We start from the raw sequence: 13638 nt of genomic DNA, 5'->3' as shown, positions 1-13638 counted from the left end.
ATTGCCATTCATCATATTTATTGCTTGTCTTCATTCCTTCATTTATTCACAAGAATATCATTAAACTACTTTTTGGCCTTAAATAGCTTTAAATGCGATTTCTTGGTTGTTACTTCCCACCAATCTTAAATCTAGAACTTATTATATTTAACTAGAATTTACCTATTATTATTCACTTAATTAGTTTAACAAAAAGGTTTAAGACTTTGTCAAACACTTACTAGAGCAAGTTTTTGCCAATTCATTCTAAGCAAATAATTTGCAAACCAATGTTCTCAAAGTAATCAAGTTCCAACCAACCTTCTCTAACATCCAGTTGTATCCTAACTTACTCCCAATTATAATTAAGGTTTACTATAACTACTCTAACTTGCAAAAGAGTTCCCCACCACATTATATGCTAAATTTAAATAGAAAATCTTTAGGACATTTCCCCAACTATTTTTTTTAACACAGAGAAAAAAAATTGGTACCAAGTTGTCAAAATGATACTCCAAGAAAACTTGATAAGTATAAATGATAACTTTACTTTCCTAAATGGCCAAATACATATATAACCCATCCAATTTGGCACTATTTTTTTTATTTTGGCACTTTATCTCTACCTTGTTCTATTTTGACCATCCAACTCTATTTTATATGTTCCATTTTGGCCCTACAACTCTATTTTTTATGTTCCACTTTAACACAAAAGTTGAAACCAGTGCAAAAAATATAGCGCGTGTGTATACACAAATCTGAGGTGTAATAAATATCCAATTACATATTGTCACTTGGTTTTTTCATCCATGTCAAATGGGTTACTACTAAAATATTTGAACCCGATCGTATTTTTCATCCACTGTTGACCCATCTTCATTCTCTAAGTTCCAAAGCTTTCATATGCCGATTTCATACTTGACCCGTTTAGATCAAATAAACCCACAAAAAATATGATCGTGTTCAGGTATTTTAGCATTGATCCGTTTGACATGGATGAAAAAACCAGATGGTAATATTTAATTGGATATTTATTATACCTTAGATTTGTGTATACACATGCGCTATATTACTTTAGTTAGAAGATCTGTTATATTTTTTGTCTGGTTTCAACTTTTGTGTTAAAGTGGAACATAAGAAATAAAGTTGGAGGGTCAAAATGGAATAAGATAAAGATAGAGTGCTAAAATAAAAAATAGTGCCAAGTTGAATGGGTTACATATGTATTTGGCCTCCCTACGTACTAATCACGTCTTGGACAAGTTTTAAAAAAGTTTAAAGAGCGACAAGTTGTCTTGGAATCACGTCTCCAAAAAAGAATTGGGAATTAGGAAATTATCGAAAAGCAAACAAGACAGGCGAGCTGGCAATTCTAGCGAGAGCGAGTGAAAACTACTCCGCCTCGGAAAGATTTAACCGGAAAGTGGGCGTAACCGTCCGGGCATTCCCCTGTCTGTGTTCAAATGAAAGTCGATAAGAGCAATTCCTCCTTTTTATCTCCATTTCTCTGTCTTACAATCATTCTATTGGCATTGAATCCAGTTGTGAGCATCAGATTCCCAGATCGGATCCCTGAGGTTCCAAAGGATCCTTCTAATCAGCCATTGCAAACTGCAGTTTTCGCTCTTGGATGCTTCTGGAGGTCCGAAGCTGCATTTGGCTGTCTCAACGGCGTCGTTAGAACTTCTGTCGGTTATGCTGGTGGTTCTAAACCCAATCCTGAGTACAGAAGTTTGGGCGATCACGCTGAATGTGTACAGGTATTTGTTCATATTTGTGCCTTAATTACTTGTAAAAGAAATTACTCCAATCTAATGTAATCACCACATTTTTTAAAAGCTTCTTCTGCGATCTGATGGAATTTTATTTAGATCATGTTGATTACATTGTAAAAAGTAAAATTAGGTTCTGTTTGTACAAAACGAGTGCCTTGTATCTTCAAAATGTACATGAATAGTTAATTTCCTGTAGAAGAAAGTATTATTGAAGCATTCAGGTTTATAAAAATAGGATATAGGAAAGTGGAGCTGTAAGCGATTATGTACTATATGATTATTAATGCCTAGTTAACAGTAAAGAAAACGATTAGGTTGTAAGGAATACAAACTGTTTGTAGTTATACGACAAATTACGCCAAAGCAAGGAGCAACTTGATCAAAATCAAATTGCAAAGGCGTACATGAAGGACTAAAATGGGGACAGCTTGGGTTAAACTTTTTATAAAGTATTAGGAGTGACGTTAGCTGAGGTGTGGGAAGTCCTTGTAGGATTTACTAAAATCGGTGAAAATTATCTCCAATCAGGGTTTATGCAATGCAAATAATATGTTAGATGAGTCAGCTAATACCTTTCTTACTCATCTTTAGTGTCTGGCTGAGTTAACACCAGCTTTATGCAACTAATTTCCGGATACATTTTTGTCATGTTCGAACTATTTTCTCATGGATATCACGTGGCTATCCCTTCTTTTATGTATTTTACAAATTTGTTGTCCTCACCATAGGTGTTTCACTGACTTGCATTAAAGTTTAGTAAAAAATAAGGTATTGATCACAATAGAGCTAGTAACCAAATGTTTCACTTGCAGCAGTGGTTAGTGGTATTTCGAGAAGCAATAGAATTTCATTATATTTTTTCATCTTTCAGACTGTGATGGGTGTAACTTTTAGAATATTTTTCTTCTCTGTCATCCATAGGTGGTGGTGGAAATAAGGAACTATTTGGCTCTGTTCCTTTTCCCATATGCTAATGGAGCATAGTCTTTCGCGTCTATTCTTCTCCTTGTGTACTTCAATGGTCTCTACTTAATTGTCATATCATACAATAATGAATTCACGCGCCATTGTAATTTGTAGTTGCAACCCTTTTGTGTCGCTGTCTGGTATCAACATGCGAGGGTTATGTTGGTGCTAGTGTTTTCTAGTATTTTATATCTCAATTCTAATTTGCTCAGCATGGGGTGGTGAAAAATATGAGGGACCTATATATGGAAACATGCTTCCCCTGTTTCTGTCCATGTTATTGAATATTGCCTATTGAAGATATGAATGATCCTTTTGCGCATTTCAGATTTGATATATATAAATGTTTTATGTATTTGCTGTTATCTGTATTTTTTGGAACCTACTTCTTTGAATTTTGTAGATAATAGTTGATGTTTTACGCTTTTCATATTGTTGACATGGTATTCTTGCCTGTAAAAATGTTTTAGGTTTTGAAAGAGTTTTATGTCCTTTATCAAGCCTATCTGAAAATGCTCTGTGGTTTGTTCCGGATTTGTTTCAAGTAAACGGCTGATAGGTTGAGTTGCATTTGAATTTTGCTTACCTAGAAATTTACATTTAAGATAACTTAATATTTCTTTTATCTTAATGATTTCAACTTGTTTAATGTGCTATAGTTTGTATCCTGTAGGTCGAATATGATCCCGAAGTAATTGGTTTCAGACAACTTTTGGAGGTCTTCTGGTCTAATCACGATTCTAGGCAAGTCTTTGGGCAAGGTCCTGATGTGGGTAACCAGTACAGGTAGGATCCTTGACTTCAATCTGGGTTCCCCTTTACTTCAGACTGATTACAAGCCTATGAATAGCAAAGTTATGAATTTGCCTAGTGTAGGTCTATTATTTTCACAAGCGGCACCGAGGAGTCCCGATTGGCTGCTGTTAGCAAGGAAAGAGAACAATCAAAGTCAAAGAGCAGCATTGTAACCACTCAAATTCAACAGCTCGAAGCTTTTCATCCTGCTGAGCCTGAACATCAGGTCTAGTATCCATAACTACATTATGCTGAATAGCTGATACTAGATTAGTGAAGCATAAGTGCATAGTTTGATGCTTGTCATAAGGGGTGCAGTACTCACGTTTCCTGTCATATTGATTCTGACATCGATAAAATTTACAGAGTTGATATAAGTTGAGGGCACGATAAAGAAAATGAAAACCGTGTGTGGTTTATATCAAAGAAACCACGATGATGGAGGTGTGTTGAGATGTAAAATAATTAAGTAATAAAAAAGTGCACTTTCTCTAACAGCTGAAACTTTAAATGATATAGGCAGAAAACATAAGTGGCCCCCTAAACTTGACAATATTTTTCACTTAGATACCTAAACCAAGGATAGTTCCTACTGAACACTTGAAATGAAACAAATTGTATCAAATAGACACACACTGTTGATATGGCACAATATATATAGCACATCACTATTGAGGCGCGTGAGAGATTTCTTTTTAAAAAAATCTCCAATCTCCTTCTTCATCTTTTCTATTGCCCCCACTTCTGCCACCATAGTTGCTGCTCCACCACAGTCCAACCAGCTCTATCTTTCAAATTCAATTCCAATGACAAAATTTACAGCCAACACCAAAAATCTTTTTTAGATAGAAAAATGGCACCACCAAATTACTTCCATATTCTTCTATTCATCTCTACCCAACTCCTCCCCTACTCGGCCATCGCCACCACGGCACCACCGCGAACCCTGAGCCCAAAATGAAGTCCACTCCTTCACCATCTAAGTTCACTTCAATCACTTTTCAGTCTCTACTATTATTACACTGCTATGAATTTCACTTATGAAAATTTTCAGTCTCAGCTCTCAAATGACCCGCCCATCAGCTTCACCGCCAAAAAAAGATCAATCAGTTCAACGCAAAACATCACTATTATTAGATCTAAAAGAAGATGGGTTCTCTCTAAAAATTTGAGCTTTGTATTTTTGTTCCTATAAGCTGTTGATGATGAACAGTTTCCTTTACAAAACGTTGTTGATTTCAAATATCTCTCTTTTATGCTTGAATTTGTATCGTTGGTATACTTAGATTTCTAATCAAGGTTATCAATGAGAGAAAGGTTTACTGAAAATGGGGAAGAATGGGTTTATAAGAGAAGAAGCAGGGGTATCGATTTTCCATCACCGTTTTCTTTTCTTTTCTTATTTTTTTCAATTTTAGCTTTTTGAGTGTTCTCTTCTTATTGGTCTTACATGCCACGTCAGAAGCGAGTGATGCACACGCATTTTTGTTTGTTTGAAGCTGCAAAATTTGTGTCCAATTGACATATTTTGTCTTCACTTTAAGTGTTCAATAGGCACTATCTTTAGTTTAAGTGCCCAAGTGAAAAATATTGCCAAGTTTAAGGGGCTTCCTATGTATTTCGCCAATGATATAGTCACACACTTGAACATGCTATTAGAGCAGCCAAGAGGTCTTCGGTTCATATCTCACCCGCTTGAGAAGAAAGAACAACAATTTGACGTGTCTGACTCATGAAAAAGAAGACTCACACGTGAGGGTGTGTGTTGAGACATAGTAATAAACTATACTTTACCTCTGTTGTTTAAATTTATTACTTCACAAAAAAAGTAATTAAATGTGTGCTCTCTGACAACTTAAGCTTTTGGACAAGATGATCACACACTTCAACAGCGTGGCAGAACCAGTTTCTCATAGTATATGAGGTAATAAGTGGGTTGGATGGGCTTCTGTTGGCTCCATAGGGCAGCGTGTGGACTTATATCATGTGATAGAAGATTAGTGATGATGATTGAGGAGATGCCATCGAGCAATCTCTCTCTTGTCAGTTCAGATGCCAAGGACAAGACTTCAATCGGTTATTTCTGGAGTACATAAGGATTGTAAAATGAATGTATAGTCTCCTTTCCTTTAGGAAGAATAGGATCCTAATGCTACTAGATTTGCATAAGCATTGAAACTATATTGGATGACTTCATAGGATTCATGACAAGCAGAATGCTATTAGCCTTTATCGCCAGCAAGCTTTATGTGGAGGAAATGTAGGTTGACATGATATCATATATTGAAGGAAAATTCACCTATTACTCAAAGAGGCTTAATGAATGTTGTTTTGGGTCATAGCCTTGTACTTGTCTGCGGGATTGAGAAGGGATAAGCCCCTTTCAGATTTGTGAACATATGATTGTTACATATTGGCATAAAGATATGGTGAAAAGTTGTTGGAAGGATTTTTGGTCCAAGGACATCCAAGCTTCAGAAAGTGTGTAAGTAATAAGTATCAGGTCCCATTGATAGTTGACTAGACTTAAGGGGATTGATTTTCTTTTCTTTTTTTGTATCTAACACCATCTTAATCTTAATAAAATGGCCAAATACATAGACAACCCATTAAACTTGGCCCAATTTTTCATTTTGGCACTTTAACTCAGTCTTGTTCCATTTTGGCCCTCCAACCCCATTTCTTTTGTTCCACTTTGACACAAAAGCTGACTAGATTCCATGTGTGATTTGCCTCTTGTAGGCACGTGAGAGCCATTTTTTAAGCCAAATTTCATACTCCCAACGTAGAGGCGGATCTAGAAAATTAAATCCTATGGATTCAATTTTAATGTTTTTAACATTGAACCCATTATAGTTTTAAAGTTATGGGTTTATATCTATTTTTTTTACAATTTTAATGAATTTTTACATACAATTTTTTTACTCCGCGTCGAAAGTTATGGGTTTAGTTGAACCCGTAGTTATTACTGAAAATATATACAAAAAAAAAAGTTCCACGGGAGGGGGGCAGAAAAAACGAAAAAAATAATAATTTGAAATTACAAAAAAAAAAAATTGCGGGAGGAGGGGGGTAGCAGCTGGGTAGCAACTGGGTATTTGTCCGCACTGCATTTTTACTTGGGATAAAAGTTTTTATGTCAAAGTGGAACAAAAGAACCCGTTATATTTTTAAATGTTATGGGTTTATATCTAATTTTTTTACAATTTTAATAAATTTTTACATATAAATTTTTACTCCGCGTCGAAAGTTATGGGTTCAGTTGAACCTGTAGTTATTACTGAAAATATAAACAAAAATATTTTTTCCCTGGGATGTGGGCAGAAAAAACGAAAAAAATAATAATTTGAAATTACAAAAAAAAAAGTAAAAAAAAATGCGGGGGTGGGCAGTGGAGTGGGAGTGGGGGTAGCAGTTGGGTATTTGCACGCGCTGCATTGTTTACCTGGGAGAAAATTTTTTGTGTCAAATTGGAACAAAAGAAATGGGGTTGAAGGGCCAAAATGGAACAAGGCCGAGTTAAAGTGCCAAAATGAACAATTGGGCCAAGTTTAATGGTCTGTATATGTATTTGGCCTAATAAAATTATTTGATTTATAACAAAAAATTGGGTCAAGTAAAATTCAGAGGGACATACACCAGTTGGCCTCTTCCGCTGCTCTTAGGTTACTTTTCTCTGTTGGCCCTAACCTCCTACTGCCCAAGGAATTTGGACTCCAGCTTGATTTATAAGTTGGAATAAAAAAAACATAAGAGGAGTGGATATGTGGTACGTAGATTCAAAAAAAATTATTTTTGCGATTTCACTTTCACGTAAAGCACTGCAAATGGGAAAACATCTTTGTCTTTAATGAGGAGAATTTTGTTGTAAGAAACTGGGGAATGTGACGCTCAGAAAGAGTCTCTGTAAGACTAAAGAAGAACCAAAAAAAGTTGTTTCCCTGTTGATCACGCCCAACTATGCCTTATAAAAAGGACAATGCGGTCGTTGCAAATATAATCCGGTTTACAAGTCCGGAGTCGAATCTCACAGAGAACTAAGGCTTAGCTACAACTGTTCAATATTGCTAAGAAGACAAGCTCTAACAATTCCTAAGTTATAAATATTAAGATTCTTATATCTAATTAATTAAATTAGTAGATTAACAACTAAGGATACTACGAGTTGGAGAGAAAATTAAGGAGGTCTAGAGTTAAGATTTCCCCAATTGTCGGAATCCTTCCCTCTATGTCTTCTATAATTTCGCCTAAGTATTCTCTACCGATCATGAGCACTTTGCATATTGTAATTCTCTCCCGAGTAATCACAACAATTTACTAGACGCACTCTCCCGAGCTACGCTAGCTGGCTTTTAATACAGCTCACTTCAGATCGCACCCAAGGCTTCGTTATCCCTAATCCCGCCTTTAAACCCTCGGTTATAGATCCCTCTTATACTTTGGGAGTGGTGTTGTTCAACAATCACCTAAATATGCACTCTCTCCCGAGTTATGCACACTAAATAGGCACACCTATTTAAGGATCTTGTCAATTAACTACAACAAACACGTAGTTGAACAAATAGAGATTAAACTGGCAAACTATATTAACATAATCAAGAAGTTCATCCTTCAATAGGTTCCATCAAAACCCTAGACAAAGGATTTAGCTACTCATGACAATGGGTAAATAAACTATGAAAATATTCATGATCAAAATTGCAAGAAAAATAAAGAGAAGAAGAAAATATGATGTTTTGGGTGATCTCTCACACTTGTTTTTCTTGCCAAAGTACTCTCTAAATCAATACATGCCTCTCTTGGGCGAAGTCTAATGTTTAAAATAGGGTTTTGGGCTAAAAATCCCGTGTTTTGCACTTTAGTCCCTGAAGTTCTCCGCCTCCGCCGCGGTTCTGCCGCGGTCGCGGTCAAACCGCGGCCAAACATGCTCTCTGATTCTCACTTTGTCTGCAGCCATCTTCTACCGCGGTCGCGGTGGAACCGCGGCAGTCCTCTTTCAGTTCTGACTTGAGCTGTTTCGCGTGGTTTACTTGACGGAATTTTACGATCGGCCTCTTTTTCTCCATATTTGATCCCAAAAGTATTCCATAGCCTTCTCTGGTCATATATAACCTGCAAAGCATGAAAAACACTAATAAGAGCATTTTGTTATCACTTTTATCATCCAAACTATACAAGAAGATGGTTATTTAGGGCCTAATTATAGTTAAATTCACTTATTATCAACACCCCACACTTAAACCTTTGCCGGTCCTCGAGCAAGTTAAACCACACTTCTAGGCCTAATCATTCTATGCATTACCCAATTTTTTTTTTATGCCACACCCGCCATTATGAAGGAACAACCTAAGCAGTGCAACAGTCACGCCTCAGATGAAGACTCTAACACCATGACACACTCATGCTCACTCTAGTTACTCTAACAGAGGTGAAAACTCACTTTTTCTTCCTGAGTCACATGCCCTCACATATAATTCTGAGAGAAGTTTCACACACATAAAATTCAAGCAACAAGGAACCAAAGATAGGAAGAATTCACTCACTCTCAGCAAAGAACATTCACATGCCACACAGACACACCATAAGCTTGCCCCTAGTGTAGTACTCTACTAATCGAACTATTCAGTCAAAGATCAAGAGGTCTTTATTTGGTTGTAATATAGGCTAAGGGACGGGTAGGATATATTTGGATATAGTGACTAACCTCCCTAAGCACTTTTACTACACACTTCCTTTTATTTCAATTTCCATGCTCAGCCCACTCGTTCTTCCACATTTTAGTTCATAGGTGACCCCCACTTTTCTTTAGGTGCAACTGTTTTTTTTGAGACTTTTACAAATCCATTGCACCATTCAAGTATTTCTTTCCTGATTTCCCTTTTTCCTACTTCCTTACCACCCCACACTTTGACTTTTGTATGTTCTTTAGTAATTCAAGTACTTCTAGGAGGTACAGGTTCAAACAGTCAAACTATTCAAACACAGGGATATTGGTCATTATAGGGTTATCAAAGAACAGGCTTCAGGCTCAAAGGGGTTAACTATGGCAATATATACAGGTGGATTCACAAATATACAGGCTACACAAAGAAATGCCTCAATCATCTCTAAAACCAAACAACTTCTATTTCGCTTTGCAAACACACATGGAAAGTTCTAGGTATCACATGCAAGCACAGAATACAAGTAATAGCTCACACACACTTGGCATGTAACTCATTCCGAATCAGTTTATCAACACACTCATACGAGCGTTCAAGCAAGACAGGATGTGCAAAATTAAGGCATAGATTTACGAGTCTACAAACGAGCCTAGACGTCGCACCCTCATGTTCGTTTTTGTTATTCTCAGGTGTGTACATCAAGGGTTGCATTCTAGCCTTCACCCATTTTGGTCCTAAAATTACAAACGAAAAATCTATCTAACCCGGTTCAAGAAAAGCCCTTGGAAAAGAACCGTGGTTTAAAGAAAAACCAAGGGGTAATTATTACACTACCTAACAAAAGAAAATCTTTTTGTACTTTTTCTTTAGACTTTAATCCCTCAAAAAAAAATTCTAATAGATCCATCGTTGGGAAAAGTCCAATCTTTTCTATTTTAAAAAAAGATTATTCAATTAAACTAACACAACTAAAATAGTATAGAAAGTCACCCAGTCAATCTCCTCACCCCACACTTAAAATTGGGCATTATCCCCAATGCACACCATAACTAATAAAAAGGGTAAAAGAGACTCCTTGGTAGGCCAAAGGCCGAAAGCACTGACAGCTCATGGGATACTCAGACTTCTCCCAAGCTTGGTCCTTCGTGCGGGTACCTCACACTTAGTTCCATCCATTTGGTTTATTATTGCATCCTTTCAATACATTTGCTTTCCATGCTCCTAGAAAATTAAAAAAAAATGACACTACAAAAATAATACAATTAAAAAAAAAATTAATACAAAAAATAAAAGAAAGCAGTAAAGCTGGGTTGCCTCCCAACAAGCGCTTGATTTAACGTCGCGGCACGACGTGAATCACTTTCTGCCTCCACTTCGAACTTATGAATCGCACCCCAAGTTTTGCTTCAAGCTTATGATTATGCTCCTGGGGTGGTACAAATTCTTGCGAGCCAAAAATTAGATAGAGTCTTATGCACTTTTTGGCTCTCGACCGAGGAGTGTCACCTTGCCTAGACGGCCTTGAGAATTTCAAAATATAAGGCCCATCTACCTCTTCCTTGGACTCCTTTTTATGCTCGTAAAGATCCATTCCCATTTCACCGTCCGAACATAATGTAGAGAAGTGTTTGGAATGAGGTCCAACACGTTCCAATACATGAACTTCAAGATTTTCGACCTCCTCAACACCCAAAACACTAGAGTCAACTAAATTTGTATCTTCAACGTCCCTGGTTGACTCTAGTATTACTTCTTCAACATCGGCATTCTCAAATTCTAGATGGTTAGAGTGTTGGGGTTCTACTTTGGACCCCTCCATTGGCACCTCAATTTCCGTCTCTAATGCAAACTGCTCCTGGCTACTATCCATAATATTGACATATTGAGCATTAAAAGCTTCAACTAATTGACTCACTTGAGCCTCTAAGTTGTAAATAGTTTCATCTTGCCTTTCTATCTGCAGCAGTATTTTACTTTGTTGTTCTATAAGACACTTTAACATATCTTCGATCTTCTTTAGGTCAGCTTCTCGAGGTTCTTTGTTCTTATTATCCCCACAAGAAAACATAGAATCATCATAATAAGGGGTTGGGGGAAGATAAGAAATATAAGCACAACCATGAAAGTGACCATCTTGACCACCACTCATATCACACACATTCCACACATAAGATTGAGTTGGTGCACATAACTCGCTCTCGGAAATATTTTGATAATTTTGCCAAGGGTGGTTTTCATCACAATATACATAAGGAGGATTAAAAGTAGAATTACCAACATCAAAACTTTCATAATTCCATGATGCCATGTTTTTTTTTTAAAATCAACAAGTAAAACGAAAAAAGAAAAGAAAAAAAAATCAAATACAAAAAAATAAAAATAAAAGTTCAAACTTGAAACCTAGCAATATGTACACCTACAACTACACCGTTAGTTCCCCGACAACGGCGCCAAAATTTGATCACGCCCAACTATGCCTTATAAAAAGGACAATACGGTCGTTGCAAATATAATCCGGTTTACAAGTCCAGAGTCGAATCCCACAGAGAACTAAGGCTTAGCTACAACTGTTCAATATTGCTAAGAAGACAAGCTCTAACAATTCCTAAGTTATAAATATTAAGATTCTTATATCTAATTAATTAAATAATTAAATTAGTAGATTAACAACTAAAGATACTACGGGTTGGAGAGAAGATTAAGGAGGTCTAGAGTTAAGATTTCCTAATTGTCGGAATCCTTCCCTCTATGTCTTCTATAATTTCGCCTAAGTATTCTCTACCGATCATGAGCACTTTGCGTATTGTAATTCTCTCCCGAGTAATCACAACAATTTACTAGACGCACTCTCCCGAGCTACGCTAGCTGACTTTTAATACAGCTCACTTCAGATCGCACTCAAGGCTTCGTTATCCCTAATCCTGCCTTTAAACCCTCGGTTATAGATCCCTCTTATACTTTGGGAGTGGTGTTGTTCAACAATCATCTAAATATGCACTCTCTCCCGAGTTATGCATACTAAATAGGCACAGCTAATTGAGGATCCTGTCAATTAACTACAACAAACACGTAGTTGAACAAATAGAGATTAAACTGGCAAACTATATTAACATAATCAAGAAGTTCATCCTTCAATAGGTTCCATCAAAACCCTAGACAAAGGATTTAGCTACTCATGACAATGGGTAAATAAACTATGAAAATATTCATGATCAAAATTGCAAGAAAAATAAAGAGAAGAAGAAAATATGATGTTTTGGGTGATCTCTCACACTTATTTTTCTTGCCAAAGTACTCTCTAAATCAATACATGCCTCTCTTGGGCGAAGTCTAATGTTTAAAATAGGGTTTTGAGCTAAAAATCCCGTGTTTTGCACTTTAGTCCCTGAAGTTCTCCGCCTCCGCCGCGGTTCTGCCACGGTCGCGGTCAAACCGCGGCCAAACATGCTCTCTGATTCTCACTTTGTCTGCAGCCATCTTCTACCGCGGTCGCGGTGGAACCGCGGCAGTCCTCTTTCAGTTCTAACTTGAGCTGTTTCGCGTGGTTTACTTGACGGAATTTTACGATCGGCCTCTTTTTCTCCATATTTGATCCCAAAAGTACTCCATAGCCTTCTCTGGTCATATATAACCTGCAAAGCATGAAAAACACTAATAAGAGCATTTTGTTATCACTTTTATCATCCAAACTATACAAGAAGGTGGTTATTTAGGGCCTAATTATAGTTAAATTCACCTATTATCACCTGTTCTCTACCCCTTTGCTAACCCCTCCATCTCTTTTTCCATGTTTGTGAAAACATTCTTCTTGTTAATCTGAATACCACTGCTATGATCTCTTGAAGCACTTGATTGACAAATCCACTCACTGTCCATTTTTTCAGAAATTTGAGCTTAAGCGGAACCCATTCCTCCTACAATTGATGGGAAACTTGCCTGAGGAGGAGCTTGAGAGGTCAACACTTGCTGCAAAACTAAATGGCTATGCAGCAGAGCTCTGTCCATCACGGATCCAAAAGCAAATTGATGCAAAGATCAATGATATTATTAAGAGAGGTTGGCCCATTCTCAGAGAAATATAGATATACATCTCAAAGTTATATGAGATCCTGTAGACCTTGTTATGTAAGAAATTTTTTCCTTTGCTGAGGAAATGTCTTGTAGATCACAGATACCCTCTCATGCGGATTCATCCTACATTATGGAATACCAATAGGGAATAGCGAGCAGAGATCTTTTTGGCTGAGATTAATCAAATTTGTTTGTACAATCAGAATGTTCAGGATAGGTTGATTGAACTAGATTGCACATTGTTGGACCTTAAAATCAGGTTGTTGTACGCATTTTTCTATTAGTGAATCCTATATATGCTTCAGAACCATCTTATCAAGTTGTAGCAGTTGCAAATACATAAACTAGTTGTTACAACCAGGCACCACATTGAGCTGATTCATTTTTTC

The 13638-nt window shown here is 36.8% G+C and overlaps 1 protein-coding gene across 1 annotated transcript; it reads left to right on the top strand.

Moving 5' to 3' along the window:
* Positions 1–1284: 1284 nt before the first annotated feature.
* On the top strand, positions 1285–13550 carry LOC107810224 (peptide methionine sulfoxide reductase A5). Its single transcript, XM_016634981.2, has 4 exons — positions 1285–1739; positions 3394–3506; positions 3597–3741; positions 13063–13550. The coding sequence occupies exons 1-4, from the start codon at positions 1443–1445 to the stop codon at positions 13258–13260; spliced, it is 753 nt and encodes a 250-aa protein (XP_016490467.1). The 5' UTR covers positions 1285–1442; the 3' UTR covers positions 13261–13550.
* The last annotated feature ends 88 nt before the right edge of the window (positions 13551–13638 follow it).

The sequence above is a fragment of the Nicotiana tabacum genome, chromosome 3 (genome assembly GCF_000715075.1).
Source record: "Nicotiana tabacum cultivar K326 chromosome 3, ASM71507v2, whole genome shotgun sequence".
NCBI lineage: Eukaryota > Viridiplantae > Streptophyta > Magnoliopsida > Solanales > Solanaceae > Nicotiana > Nicotiana tabacum.
The sequence above is the reverse complement of the archived record's forward strand: the minus strand, read 5'-3'. Positions and strand labels throughout refer to the sequence as shown.